A 15,551-nucleotide genomic window follows, 5' to 3' on the forward strand; every position below is an offset into this window, starting at 1 on the left:
AGAAGTAAAGAAACCAAAAAAAAAAAAAAAAAAAACGACAAAAATGGATGAACTCATACCCAAACCATACCAGATAGGCGAGAATAGTTGGATACAAATATTTCAATATCTTAATTTAAAGGATAAGTTGAAACTTGCTTCGATTAACGATTATTTCATAAACATTTTTAAAACGCCCTCCGTTTTACAAGGACTTGCGCACTTTGATCTCTCATCGATTGCTAATAATCAGTTAACAGATCATGAAATACATCGGTTGTTATGCTTGGCAAATAAATATGTAATCAGTTTTACTGGCTCCATGGCATTCAAGGATAATAGCGAACAACATGTGTGGTTATTGCGTGATTACTGCCCAAATGTGCGAAGATTAAAATTATTGTTCATTAGAGATATCTCAAAAACATTGAAAGATCTGCCAAATATTGAAGAGCTGCATGCGCGTCTCCATTTTGGCACACTAAATATTGAAAATCGAAGAGGTTTGGAGGACTTACGGAATCTCAAAAGTCTCACCCTGGAGGCTAGCAACTATTTCGGAGACGAACTGTGTCGTTTAAGCCAATTGGAGTATTTGGAGATTGGTTCCCATGGATTCGATGCCGCCGCATTGACAGAGTGCTGCATTACCATGCGAGATTTGCGGCATCTCGATATGGGGCATAAAATAGAAGGTTTGTCAACCGATCACTTCATAACAATCGCTGAAAATTGCAATCAACTGGAACGTTTGGCTTTCGGCATTTGTAATCTTGACAATAATGTAAACTACGAACATGTTTGTCAACTGCCAAAATTACAACATTTACTTGTGTGGATTAAAGGTGCATTACGTTCTGAATTTCTAATGGGGCTTATAAATAAAGTGGCACAACCTAAACCCATCGAAAGTTTAATCTTGGTGGGATCCCAATTGCCGATAGAGCAAGTTGATCTCGTTTGCAAAATAACTAGCCTAAAGGAACTAGATATTTCATGTGATTCAGCACCTGTTCAGGATTTATTAAATCTCCGTAATATGAAATACTTGCATCTAACGATGCCTGAAATCACTAATCATCAGCTAAAAGAGTTAATCCTCAAATTGCCCCAATTAATTTTGCTTAATGTTCGCTCATGTCGTTTGATTACCGAACAATTTGTGGCATCTATCCTTGAATCATTGCCATTGTCAGAGAATAAAATGAGAAGGAAAATTAAAATCTATTTAAAAGGGTCAGATATTAATTGGAGTCAAATTGACTACAAACTTCTGCAAAGGAAAAAGGCAGTTGTTGAATTAATAAATGGAACTGTGGATGAACCCATACTTATAAGACAGGAACTTACAATTAAACCATAAAATTAAGAAATGCATTCCTATTTAATCGTTGTACTTGTTTTATCTTAAATAGCAAAAGCTGCATTTACCCCTTTTATATAAATTTGTGTTCATATTTTGGATAAGACAACGAATAACGCTCAGATTAAATGAGAAACTCTTTGCAAAATAAACATTAAAAAATTATAATTTATATATTTAACCATTCTTGTTTTAATAACTTAATATTAGGCAGTAAAGGGATATCCCCAAGGATCCAATTTTTCATTAAGCAACTCCTGTGAGGCTGTGGCAATGCGGGAGAGTAGTTCAGCCATTCGATGTTTTGTGTAGACCTTATACAATTTCCTTTGTTCGCTGGCTATCTCATCGGCTAGACGGACGCAGCCGGCAAAGTCATTGGATTTGCTCATGACCTCTAGAAGAAGCAATGCGATTTCGGGTAAACAAACTGAACGGAGTTTCTCCATTTGAATCTGTCGATGTTGCCAGTTCAATATGGCAACATCCTCCGGCTCTTTGGGTGTAAATGGATCGACCAGCCAACCCTTTTCGGGGAATAATAGAACATTGTACAAAGAATCCAGGGTTTCTAAAGGATAATAAATATAGTATATATATTAAATTACTTGAACTTGGAAGGCTCGTTAAGGTAAACTCACGTTTGCTTTGTTCTTGTAGTTTGACTTGCCACCTGGCATATTCATTGCGATAGGTTTGTTCTTTATGCTCGCTGGCCATGCGTTCGGTAAAATTATCCTGAGCAGCAATTCCTAATCCTCCGGCACCCGGTTTTTGTGGCGGATTCTGATGCAAACGGGTCCATTCGTTGAAACTATCGATGCCCGTTAAATAGACCTTAAAGCACAGATACTCCTTCAGGCTGCATTCCTCACGAGCAGGTAAATTGTCCATGGATCCGTAATTATTAACCAAATGTGTGACCACATCAGAGGGAATCAATCGAAAGATTTCCCTAACGCATTCTGTTTTTGATGAGGCCAAATATTGCCGCATCATGGCATTGGCTTGCCATAGTAATTCAGCACGCTGTTCTTGCAGATGGATTAGCCATTCCAAGGAATAAATGCAACGTTTATCGGCAGGCGAGATCTCTCCGGATGGTGCTGGTTCACGCAAGTCGGCATCTACCGATGACTGCTGCTGCTGGAATATATTTTCTACCGTGAATTTTGTGATTTCCATGACATCAAGACCGGCCACAAGAGCTGCCTCCAGACAGGATGTCCTCAGAGGTTTGTTTTCAACATTTTCCAAGAATTTCGAATACAGTTGAATCTGCCGTGATGGACTCACGGCTGAAACATAATAGGCTATTATCTGTGGCTCACGTCGAGGGATTAGAGCTTGTTCAATATAATTGGATATAATTTGTTCGGCGAGGGATTGATCCTGCTTTTGTTCGAGACGATTGATTTGCCGCAAGAATAAGACCAAATGGGTCACAAATCGCAGCTGATGCGGCGATGGTGTCAACCAACGTCCCACAAATTGTATAAGCTCGTGACAAGTGTCAAGGATCAAATGTTTCTGTATTTGACCCAACTGACTTTGAGCGTAATCTCGCACAGTCAAATCCTTGGCCACTTCGAGTTCCTGGAAAATTTGCTCCAAAGTCATTTTATTGGACCAATATTCCTCTGGCATGGCCGAGTAACGCTTGACGCAACAACCCCTGATCTCGGATTCAACACGTATGTCGATCTGAACCTTTAAATATGCCCATAGAAGATCATGCCAATTGTTCTGCAGTATGGATTTTAAGGAGCCCAAATGGCCACAAAAAACACCAACAGTGGCTCTCGTATAGTCATCATGACCTTTCGAAGAAGAATCGGCTAGAAGCCAAGCACATTTCTTCCATACATCTCGTCGTGGGTTTCCCTCGATGGCAATTTTATCGTGTACGAGATTGCTGGATTTACCGCCCATCAAGCCTGTTGAATCCTCTTGATAGTTGGGATCCTCGTGTAGTCGCCAGCCCTCTAGGATGGCGGCCCGCCAAATTTGGCCATAATGTTTGCTAAGCTTAAGACCCTCATCAATCTTTCCACTTCGTATATAATTAAAAATGGCCTTGGATAATCTTTGATTGTCCTCTTCATCCAGTTGATGGAGATGCCTCTTCTCTCTGACTGGTGCATCAGGGTCCAGACTCTTGACCGTCTCCTGACCACCGAGACCAAATGCGGCTCCTTGCAAATTTTCCAATTGATAGAGGGAATTCTCCCAGCCCATCATCCTATCGTGACGATGCAAAGTGTTTTCCGGCTCACGGGACTCATAGCAAGCCTCCAGCCAGTCGACCACCAGTTGATATTCTCGTAAAGTGGCATTAACCTCGTATAACTGATCGATGACCTCCTTTTCACTGCCCCCCAACATGGGACCATCTTGCATGAGGTCATCCTCAACATGTTGATCCGTCTGCAGCACCACACGATCGTAGAACAAGGCATGGAGAAGAAGCCAAGTGTTGATCTCTTGCTTCAGGGCCTTAATACTCAACTCTCGCTGCTTGACACCTTCGTCTCCACCCATTCCATGCTCAATTTCTAGCTGCAATTGCTGAACCACCCGGCGACAGGCTTCAGTCAGTCCATGAATAATTTCAAAGGACTCCGTATCACCGCCGTGCGTTTGCAGGACATCATAAAAATTTGAGAAGAGTGCATCTGTGCGTCCTTTGCCACGATCTATGTCATCGTCATCCGGATTCGAGGTCAGATTAAGACTGAGATTGCTTGACTCCAGCAGAGGTAGATTGTGGCTCAAATTACTGGATAATTGTGAGTTGTTCAGCGTGGATCTAATTAGCAAGCTTCGCCTATCCGCCATATTGACTCAGCAGGAGCGTTAAAGAAGAACAACAACAATTATTAAATGCACTTTTAATTTTAACCACGCGTTGATTACTGCAAAAATGCCGGGACTAATTATATCTTTTCCAACACTTTTCCTAAGATTTGGCAACACAGTGGCAAAACAAATTTAGCCTTAGTGATGGCACATTTTGGCTAGATAAGTTTTCAATGAACCGTTTTGTTTTCGTAAACAAATGATGTAAATGTTGTCCTTTTCGTGATTTGATGGTTACTAAGTTTTATAGTGCAAGTTTTTGTTAAACAAAACAATTGCCAACTTTGTGAACTGCGAATTTTTTATTAAAAACTGACAAAAAGTTTGCCATTTTCCATGTTATTCAGCCTAAAAAATTTTGCGTTAATTGAATGAATTGGCATCACTATGACTATCTTGCCTACACATCTCTAGTTTTACGGTCACACTCTACGACGAAAATAAATATTTTGGATTACAATTCATAAAAAATAAACAATTGACACAATAGAATGTGAAAATGTTGAAATACATAAAACGGCAGACAAGTAAGCTTGTGAAGCATTAAACAACAACTTTATATAAATAGTTATTTATGTTATTGCGTATTCTCCGCCTAATAGGCCGACGTCTCAGCAGCAGCAGCTCTCACGATGCGGACGCTGACGCTGTGGATACAGCTGCTGGAGGAGGAGAAGTGGGTCAACAGAAACGTCATTCGTTGCGCTCCACAACAAGTTTCTGTGATGAGATATTAATGGAAGAGGAGCAACTGCACCAGCATCAACAGGAAGGCGAGGGAGATGGTTTAAGTTTGCTGACTATGGAAGGAGCGGATGAAGGTAAAATTTAAAATATTTGCGCTACGAGGGTTAATTAAAAAAGTCCATAATTTGCAGATACATTTAAATACAATTCACGTTTATCAATGACTTTATCAGCTATAGTAAGTGAGCCAAATTGTTTGAGCTATTTCGTACAATATTTGGATTCGCATCAAGCATTGCCTTTGATTAAATTCTATCTGGATATAGAGAACTTTAAGAGGGCAGCTTTAATGCAAACGGAAAAACGAGAAGATAAAGATATTGAAGGTGAAGTGGAGGCGGAGGAGAAGTTACCAGAGGTAAAGGAGGAGCAAAACGATGGAGATCTGGATCTAGACCTAGATGTGGATGATAATGTACCTGAATTAAAGACGCTGTGTGATCTATCAATGCGCAAACCTCTCACAGATGATGAGAAGAGTCTCATCTATGCTGAGACCAACAAGCAATTGAACAAAAAGCAAAAGCTTTCCCTCGCGAGCATCAATGATGCTTTGGCTATATATCAAAAGTATTTGATAAATCATTTGGTTGAATTGCCCATTGTAATATTGGCCCATATATCGTTGCTACTCTGTGGCAAGGATAAGTCATCGAGTTCTTCGCAGTCCTCAGTTAAGCCAATATTGGCTTCTTGTTTTGATGAGGCTCGGGACTATGTACTGCGACAACTGGAAAGAGATCATCTAAGAGGTTTCTTACAGAGTAGCTATTATAGCAAATATTGTCTCGAATTGCTAAACGGTGAGAACCGAGAAAAAGAGAATTTATCCATAAATATCTATGACGTGCTATACAGTGAATTGGCTCTGTTCTACTTTACCGAATTCTTGGAACAACATCAGGAACGTGAGGGCCTGGAATTCTGGATAATGGCTATTAATTTTCGCAAGAGCTATAATGATAATGATGAGGATAATAACAATGCAAGTGAAGCTAAATCGGATGCCATGATTATATATGAGAAATATTTCTCATTGCAATCGCCAAGTCAGCTGTGGTGCTCCAAGCGATTGCGTTCTCATGTAGAGCAGGCCATCTGTTCGGAGCTTCATTTGGCCCAGGCATTTGATTTGCCATTGCGGGTTATAGCCAAATATTTGGAACAGAAATATTTTCAAGACTTTCTCAAATCCAACATATTCGATAACTATTTAAATGAATTGAGAGCCAAAAGTGTGGTAAAACTAAGTGATACCGACTCCTCGTCGTCCACCGGCTCCGCCACATTGTCTTCGTCTACGAATCTCCAGCATAAATTGAGTCTGCGTCGAAATGCCAAAGTAAGTGCCCAGCAACGTCATCGGAAAACGCTCTCGATGTCGGATTGCACCCATATATCGCAGCATAATACTTTATTGGCCTCCATGGATAATACGAAAAACCATGTTTCCCATATGAACATCGATTCGCGGCAACTAACCAATCCTCAATTGCTGTGGGAACGTCCACGCGGTGCTTTGAAATTCGGTCATGTCAACTCTCTGGGACGTTACGAGCGAGACTTTGAGGCAGTGGACTCCTCCATGTCAAACTTGAAATCCCAGCAACCTTGGTCACAACTGAAGAGCGCTGTCAGGAAATTAGTTAATCTGCCAGAGGAAAAAGTACAAGAGGAAATCGCTTGGCAGGTTGCCGAAATGATTGTGAAGGATGTGACAAGCGTTACCCTAAAAGGATCCAAGGCCTTGGTTTAACTAAGACCGATCAATGCTTTGCTTTAACTATTTAATCATTTTGTTTTATTTGGCGGCGCTCAAACTTAGCCTTGACCTAAAGAATCTCCTAGAAAAGTGCACAAAAAAGCTCTCTATGCAAAAACAAGAAACTGATGAAACTAAAATCTGTTCTATATTTGATGAAAACATTTTTTGTTCTTATTAACTTAATACAACTATTTATTTATGCTGAAGTTTAGGCTTTAAAAGCCAACACAAATGTTAACACAAATGCTCTCTGTTGCTCTCTCTTTCTTCTTATCGGAGTTTTATTCTCGATTTCAATGCGTTAAGTCATAAAATCTCACAAAAAAATAAAAACTCTGATGAAGTTATGTATTGAATTTATGTATTAAACTCTATTTACTCTCATTTGTTATGTAAAGCTATCGCACATGCTTTTTTTTTTTACCACGGATGCTATATACAAGAATATCTATTTACTTTATATATATTTTATCTCTTTATATATGTTAAACCTTATTTATATATGTTTCTACTTTTCGGAAATGATTAGAAAATGTGTGTATTAAGCCATTTTAATCATATCTATCTGCAATATTTAAACATTCCGTAATCAACTCAAATATATTATTATTTTCTCAAAGATTGTACTATATATACAATATAAATCTATATATACTGAATATTTTTGCATACTACCACAAAGTGAAATGAAAATCAACATTGTTAATAAAGGAAAAACTTTTTCTATCAATGGAAGTATTAACAAATTTTCAAATTTATGAAATACAGTGTATTAGAATATTAATTATTTATATATACAGATATGTATCTGTATTCAAAAATACTCGTGTTGGTAGTCGAGAAACAACCGGTACCCAAGTGAATATATTTAGTTTGGAATAATGGATTGGTTTCGTGGATTAAGAAAATACAGAAACTATCTGTAACTCAAATTTAATGTACAATCTTGACTTAAGAGGTCCTCAGAGGTCAACCTCACTAAAAACTTCAAGATTTTTTTACACTTGGCTCCAAAAAAAGATTCAAAAAATCTTTTAAATTTAAAAAAAAATAGCCAAAAAAAGGATTGTGAATGTTAACAGGACCATCAATGCACAATCATGCATCAGCTTAGATTCTAATTTCAGATGAATTTCATTGAATTATATCTAGCGCCAGAGTCGGTCCTTTTTTTGGGAGTTTACTTCACGTTCTTTTTAATTCCGCAATTCAAAAAACAGGAAGATCCCACTAATGCATTTGTAAAAATATAAAAAAACATTAGAGAATTGAAGTAGATTCTCATATTCAAAAAGATACTAACAGAAATGCAACTGTCTATACATACATACATATGTGGAATTTTGTCTTTGATCAATGCAAAGAGAGACCTTCAGATTTATTATAAACTTTAGCGATAAAAAGTCAAATAAGACCTGATATCAATATTTGTAATATTTCTTATGAGTATACAAAACCTCGCGTTAACAAACTAAACCTACTGGACTGCATCAGTACCTGGAAGCCTTCGACTGAACTAGCTAGGATGCGAATGATTTACCAATTCTATGCTTTGGCTAGACGCACGCGTATCCTAGCAGATATAAGCTTCTTTTTTTATGTATGTATGGAACTTTGAATGGACGTTCAACGGCTAAAAGTAACCAATGTTTATAAAAACAATTCCATTATGGGTTTGAATCATAAACTAGAACTTCATCTAAGTAACAATTCGATATAGGATTTTACCTACATTCCATCAAGTCTCGAATCGAACGATATTCATATCAAAAATTACATGGTTATGCAACCTAATAACATTTTTTTTGGAATTCACAAGGATGCGTCAACTCAATATCGCGGATCTTTTGAAAACCAAATGCATTAATTCCGCTTTGATTTTAGACAAGATGGTTAGAAACTTATTGTTCGGGAAGCATATAAAACGAATTGTCTAATAACAAATTTAAAATTCTCAAGTTTCGCTCTTTGATAAGAATATTATTGGTGTTTATATCAGTAACTTTTGTTTTTGGGAAATGGTGAAGTGGCATACGGGGTTAAATGGTAAGGAAAAGAGGTAAAATATGCAGGGTATATGACTGGCAGAAAGTATGAAAATTCGTGACTCGGAGACTACAAGAACCAAATTGACAAAATTTCATGTCGGCTATTCAAATTATTACCCAGACTCACGCGTATCTTTCAAATATTGTTTTAGAGAATAGTGTTAATTAAATCTCAAAATCTCTGCATCCGATGATAATATGATAACCCATTTTGAACTAAAAAGTTTCAAGTTTGTTTTTCCTTACTTATTAAAAATTATGTTTATTTTTTTTTTTTTTTTTAATTTATTCTTCGTCCTCGGGCAGGACCTTTATTTCGCTTTCGCTAAACCAACGCAGAATGCGTAACATTGTCTTGGCCGAATACAAACAGAATGGATACTCGTTGTAGCAACTTTCGGTGGAGCCACGCAGAGCCAAGCCCCGACTGAAGGCTCGTCCAATCTTCGCTGGAGCCATTTCCACTGAAGACTCAAGGAAATCCATTAGTAACTCAGCTTCGGGTGAACTTTGTTCTGCTCCCGACATTAATTGACAGATCAGGGATTGCAGGCACTCAAAAGGATCGCGTGATAGGATGCGCTTCCAATCGACAGTGGGATGCGGACGAAGTCCACGGGCGTAAAGTTCCTGTCTAGTGCTGCGTTTGCCGCGATTAAAGGCACTGGCACTGGCTCGTCCAGCTAGGCTGGCGATGCTCTGCAAACCGGAACCAGCTTGGGTGATAATACCCTGATATGGAGCAAAAGCCTGTCCAGCTAGATTTGTAAGTCCTTGAATAGGACGTATTTTGTTCCAATCCTGAGCAAGTAGATGCATCATATACATGGCACCCAAGCCCATAACAGCCACAAGGATTACTCTGCAAGGATGTCGCTAGGATGAGCATAAATCTCGATAGGATCGATTTTAAACTTACCTAAAACCCATTTGAGGAGGAAGACAATTTTCTTGTCTAAAAGCGAAGAGCCTGTCACGTCCGTTGAGTTTCGTGGACAACGTTGCAATGATTAAGCCACCAAACACCAGTCTAGACCAGACCAAGTCTCAGGCTCTGTCTCTGTCTCGATCCCAGTCTCAGCTCCAGTTTAGTTGGACTAACAAGCTACTCCAAAACAAAACCGGAACCGCTAAACTTATCATTGAATTTTTCGCCACTTTCCGCGATGACATAATAGCCGCCAATCTCACCATATCCACCGAAAACCCGCAATTGGCATCCATTTCACCTAGAAAACGTGTTTTCCTCTCGTTTTCCTTGGCCAAGCACACAGACAGACCAAGACCAAGGCAAAATTTAACAAGTTTTCCATGACTTTGGTGGCTTAATAGCCAAGTTTTTCGCTTATTTTTCCTGATTTGTTTGTGGGAGTAGGATAGATGGATGATGGCCAATGTTGCGGTCGCTGAGATTAGCCAAAAAATGAAAATGATGCAATTGGAATTGAACTTTGGACGCGGCAGTGGGTCAGGTTTTTTGGTATGATAACAAAATACCAGTTCGAGAGCCTTTCCAAATGTTTCAAGATAAATACAAACAAAAAATTTGGTATTCTGCAATGTCCAAACCGTTATCAATTGATGGTTTCAAAATTTTTCAAATATTTTCAACTGAATCATAATGACATGCATCATTTTGGATTTTTATAAAATGTTATCAAAAGTTCCTGGCAAATATTTATAGCTAAAACTATATAAAACTTAATTCTTGAACCAAGTCACGATGTCGTCCTAAAATTTCATATCGTAAAATTCTCGTTATTTCTTCGCATTAATACGTTTTCAAAAACAAATACCCCTAATACAGTGGGATCCCTTTCGATTTCTTTATACAAATTTCCAAAAATATTACTTATACGTTCAGTGTCTCAGCAGTTATAAAGAAAATTGTTAATATTATAATACATATTATATACATTATTTAAGTTATATGTATATTTAAACTTACATATATATTTAAAAATTATAGTTTAAAACCTTTTAAATATACATAAACTTATAAATAATAATAAAGGCGGTTACTTCATAAATGGAAGATTTATATTTTTTTCTTTTGAAAGTGAATTTTTCTTTTTATTTATGGAAAGTGTATATTTTTTAAGCATTTCAAGTTAACTTTAGAGTTTGTGTAAGTGACTTCTTAAACTTTATAGAGATCTTTTTTAAACCATTTTTTACAAATCGGTAACAATTATTTAACGATCGATAAATTTGAACTATTCGATACAATCTACTAGTTCTTTAGTTATTTTATATAGCCGATATAATGTCAAAAGTCCGACAAAATTTTTAAAATAAGCCATAATGAAAAAACAGGATTTACATAAGTATCCATAATAGAATTAAAAGTTTTTTTACTTTTTTCAGTTTTTATATAATTTGTTTTTTGTGTTTACCGTAAAGTCCGTTTTTTTCTTGTTTTTTTAATGAGTCCTAATGATTTTACAATACCCTTAATATTTTCTAAAATTTCTTTCTAAACAAATATTTTTCATTTGGATAAATAAACCCCCAACAAACAATATTAAGCGCTTTCCTTTGGAATAATTTTTTAAGCATACAGTTGTGTGTCTTTATTTATCCCTTTAAATTCAAAAATTTTATTAATGTAATGCAATCTATTCTTTTTGTAGTTAAATATTTAAAATTAATTTCTTTAAAGTGAATGTAAAATGTGTTTATTTTCATCAAATGGAACATGGCTTTTTGGTTCTTTGAGAAGACTTTGGTTTTACTTAGGTTAGTACGACTCTTTTTATAATTTCCTTAAATATTGGCTTAAAATCATTCAACTCCTAAAAATTCAGGACAAGAAAAGATAATCGATTTGAATATTGTTGATTTCGAATCTGAACTAAGTTTTTTTAGTTTCATCTAGAACTACGATGAGCAAGTTAATAAAATAACATGCTTTTACGTCGATTTCTATATTTGTTTTTCATATATTGCTTATTCTTCTAAAAACAAAACTACTGCAAGGACAGATGGAAAAGGTTAAAATTTTTCTTTTCTTTAAAACTTTGCGAATTGGATGCTATTTTAATCTTAATTACTAATTCTTTTATTACTGTATAAGGAAATATGTTTTATAAATATTGAAAAGAAGACGGCTGAGAAATAGTAATCCGTCCTTTGGCTATCATATATAGGTATTTCATAGGTATTTCATATTAGTAAGGATAAATTTCTTATAAATTTTAGAAGTATAGTTTATAATTTCATTAAAATGTAATCAAATTTGGCTAGAAATATTTAACGTCTCATAGTTAAAAAATTCACACATAATTTTAGTTTCGAATTAATTGAAGGACTTGAAATAGATCACTTTCTTTTCAAAACTCTTTCAAAAGTTGTATCAAAATAATCAATAATAAAGTAATTAAGATTAGACATAATTTCTTGAATCTTACATTACTTTTCAGAAACCTGTAAAATTTACTTGACAAGATCAATTACAAGTGAAAATTTGTTTTCAGTTGCTCTCAATTTAGAGTTATCTAATCTGTTGTTTGCCATTTTCACAAGGGGAAAACTTTTTATTTGGGGAGAAAAAGCTTTTGGGCCAACTTCAAAGCATTGTCTATATAAAAGCAGCTTCAACTGAAGCCAAGACTTCAGTCTCTAATAAACTCCAAAGACGTGAAAAGTCTTTCACTTTCAGTTTCAGTCTCGGTCAACAGGAAGAGAAAGAGCAAGAGGTGGGGGGCAAAAGGAAAAACCAATTGAATTTTCGCAAGTGGCCTAACCACTTGTTGGTTTGGTTGTAAATGTGGAATAGTAGTGGCTCGGAGGATTACATAAGTCAAAGGGGAAACAAAGTGAAAGTCCGGAAATGTTTTATGCGGTGGTCTTCTTCAGCACATTGTTGCTAATCTTCATCCTCGTTAGCAGTGGATGGGGTCGCAAGCCACCGAAATTTCCACCAGGACCTCGCTGGTATCCCATTGTGGGTTGCGCCCTCCAGATTCAGTTGTGGCGTCAACGCCTGGGCATGTTTTGCAAAGTCATAGATCTGTTGGCCAAGAAATATGTGAATCCCTATGGTTTTTATGGACTCAAGATTGGCAAGGATAAGGTGGTTATAGCATATACAAACGATGCCATCAGTGAAATGATGACCAATGAAGATATCGATGGACGACCAGATGGCATATTCTATCGCCTAAGGACCTTCAATTCACGCCTGGGTGTCCTTCTGACCGATGGGGACATGTGGATCGAGCAGCGAAGATTCATTTTGAGGCATTTGAAGAATTTTGGTTTCGCTCGCAGTGGAATGATGGGCATTGTTCACAATGAGGCCAACTGCCTGCTGGAGGATCTGAAGAGAAAAGTGCGGGTAGAGGGGGGCGGACTAAAGGCCAAACTGGAAATGCACGATCTGACCAGTGTCTATGTCTTGAATACCCTCTGGTGTATGCTCAGTGGTCGCCGCTATGAGCCTGGCTCACCCGAGATTACCGAATTGCTGGAAACGTTTTTCGAGCTATTCAAAAATATTGATATGGTTGGAGCACTTTTCAGTCATTTCCCCTTGCTACGCTTCATTGCACCGGACTTTTCCGGTTACACGGGTTTTGTGGACAGCCATCGAGCGCTGTATCACTTCATGTCCAAGGAGATTGAATTGCATCGTCAGAGTTTCCGGAATTACGATGAGCCCAGAGATCTGATGGACAGCTATTTAAGGGCCCAGGATGAGGGTAACGACGCCAAGGGAATGTTTAGCGACGAGAGTCTATTGGCCATTTGTCTGGATATGTTTTTGGCTGGCTCGGAGACAACAAACAAAAGTTTGGGATTCTGCTTCATGCATTTAGTGCGACAACCAGAGATCCAGGAGAAGGCTTTCGAGGAAATCAAAGAGCATGTGGGTCTGGATCGCATTCCCGAGTGGTCGGATCGCCTGAAGTTGCCCTATTGTGAGGCCATCACCATGGAGGCGGTGCGATTCTTTATGCTCCACACATTTGGTATACCCCACCGGGCTGTCTGCCACACGCGTCTCTCGGGCTATGAGATACCAAAGGACACTATGGTCATAGCCTGTTTTCGTGGCATGCTAATCAATCCGATCGATTTTCCCGAACCTCTGACCTTTGATCCCACACGCTACCTAATCGATGGCCAATTAAAATTACCCGAAGCCTTCAATCCTTTCGGTTTCGGACGACATCGCTGCATGGGCGATCTTCTGGGCAGGCAGAATCTATTCATGTTTACCACAACAGTTTTGCAGAACTTCAAACTGGTCGCCCTACCGGATCAGATGCCAGAGGATGTGCCATTGGAGGGGGCCACAGCGGCAGTGAAACCATACGATGTCATGCTTTATCCCAGAGAAGGAGTCAAAATTTGAGATGGAAATTCATTTTTTTTTTCGTTTCGAATATTATTATATGCATAAGAATAAAAGTTCCAAAATTCAGTGAATGTTGGAGAAAAAAACTTGAAATCATTTGGAAAGCCAGTCCTTAAAACTGAGATCCTTTAGTATTTTGAATTAGAATTCGAAATTGAAATTTGTCATCGAACGAACATATTTCATCCAATAATCGCCATTTTTTCATTCAATAATATAAAAATAGACATTAAATCTTTAATAAAATAAAAAAAATAAAAAGAATAAAGAAAATTACACCAAAATATTTGAATTAATTAATAAAACTTGGAATTAAGAAAAAAATATATAAAATTACTTTATAGAAATATATAAAATTACTCTATAAATCAAACGTAGATCGAGAGTTTGAAAGTGAAGTTTGAGCACTTCGATTTGAAAATGGTTTTTAAACTAATTTAAAGTAGTCCCAGGAAAATAAATTAATTTTTGGACAATTTTTAGCACATACTTTACCTCCGATTTAAGTGGCTAACTTAAAAAGTGGCAAAGGCATTTCAGTTAAAAACGATTCGGAAACATGTTTTTCCCACTCATAATAATTCTTGTAAAATAATTAAAGGATCAAAGTTATTCCCAAAAGGCTAATATTGTTCTTAATATTTTGAAGAATAATCAAAAAATATTTTTTTTACATATTAATGAGAAAATTTACATTTGCTTCTTATTTCAAACGAATTGTAAGAGAATAATTTAGCTCAGAAGAGGAAGGTAAAAAAGGTCTGTTAAAAAAAAGTCATTCGGAATCGGAAATGAGAACAGACCTGTTTGTAAATTCTTTAAATAAAATATTAAAATAATATAATAGTAAAATCTGATAATGGCAATGTCAATTATAAAACTGAAATTACCGTTTAGGAATGAATCTCCCACTAAGTGATGATACCTTTATATATTACATTACAATCAATTTTGGATGTCATTTATCCTGAAAGCCTTTTTTTTGTTTCATTTAAATGTTTTTTAGCTAAGTTTTATGTCATTTCTACAAGTTTGATTCTAATTTATATTCAGTTCAAACATTTTTAACTCGAATTTTATTTTTTCCAAACAGCTTTTTATTCAGTAGTCGTTGTACTTCCCTAATATAGACCAAATAAGTAGATGCGTAGGAAAAAATAAATCCCAAAATCGGGTGAGAATCTATTTAAAGTCAGCTCTTCAAAAGCCTTACACATCAAGAGCAAGTCGGTATTATGTTGATTGAAATATAAATCTGAAGGGACCCATTGAGAACAGATTTCCGAAGCCAATCTCAATTACTTTTAGAATAGATAAAACTTTTTATCTTTAATTCTACTTTACACACCATTAACTTTAATAAGAAGTGAGAATATCTCACTTAAGAAAAGTTGAAAATATTTGCCAAAAAAATTAATATGATTCCAT

The 15,551-nt window shown here is 36.7% G+C and overlaps 5 protein-coding genes across 5 annotated transcripts; 3 read left to right on the top strand and 2 right to left on the bottom strand.

Annotated features, from left to right (window-relative positions):
* Positions 1–32: 32 nt before the first annotated feature.
* Positions 33–1,523, top strand: LOC137572444 (uncharacterized). Its single transcript, XM_068284204.1, has one exon. The coding sequence runs from the start codon at positions 44–46 to the stop codon at positions 1,340–1,342; it is 1,299 nt and encodes a 432-aa protein (XP_068140305.1). The 5' UTR covers positions 33–43; the 3' UTR covers positions 1,343–1,523.
* Nup107 (nuclear pore complex protein Nup107) lies at positions 1,491–4,275 on the bottom strand. Its single transcript, XM_068284203.1, has 2 exons — positions 1,984–4,275; positions 1,491–1,913 (listed from the first exon to the last, which is right to left on the bottom strand). The coding sequence occupies exons 1-2, from the start codon at positions 4,178–4,180 to the stop codon at positions 1,549–1,551; spliced, it is 2,562 nt and encodes an 853-aa protein (XP_068140304.1). The 5' UTR covers positions 4,181–4,275; the 3' UTR covers positions 1,491–1,548.
* A 323-nt stretch (positions 4,276–4,598) lies between these two features.
* Positions 4,599–7,064, top strand: pkaap (A-kinase anchoring protein pkaap). The gene is made up of 3 exons (XM_068284116.1): positions 4,599–4,728; positions 4,804–5,022; positions 5,080–7,064. The coding sequence occupies exons 1-3, from the start codon at positions 4,701–4,703 to the stop codon at positions 6,702–6,704; spliced, it is 1,872 nt and encodes a 623-aa protein (XP_068140217.1). The 5' UTR covers positions 4,599–4,700; the 3' UTR covers positions 6,705–7,064.
* Positions 7,065–9,046: 1,982 nt separating this feature from the next.
* LOC137572455 (uncharacterized) lies at positions 9,047–9,691 on the bottom strand. Its single transcript, XM_068284216.1, has 2 exons — positions 9,681–9,691; positions 9,047–9,623 (listed from the first exon to the last, which is right to left on the bottom strand). The coding sequence occupies exons 1-2, from the start codon at positions 9,689–9,691 to the stop codon at positions 9,047–9,049; spliced, it is 588 nt and encodes a 195-aa protein (XP_068140317.1).
* Positions 9,692–12,491: 2,800 nt separating this feature from the next.
* On the top strand, positions 12,492–14,120 carry Cyp303a1 (Probable cytochrome P450 303a1). The gene has a single exon (XM_068284217.1). The coding sequence runs from the start codon at positions 12,594–12,596 to the stop codon at positions 14,118–14,120; it is 1,527 nt and encodes a 508-aa protein (XP_068140318.1). The 5' UTR covers positions 12,492–12,593.
* Positions 14,121–15,551: the final 1,431 nt, after the last annotated feature.

The sequence above is a fragment of the Drosophila tropicalis genome, unplaced genomic scaffold (assembly GCF_018151085.1).
Source record: "Drosophila tropicalis isolate 14030-0801.00 unplaced genomic scaffold, ASM1815108v1 contig_302, whole genome shotgun sequence".
In the NCBI taxonomy this organism is placed as follows: Eukaryota; Metazoa; Arthropoda; class Insecta; order Diptera; family Drosophilidae; genus Drosophila; species Drosophila tropicalis.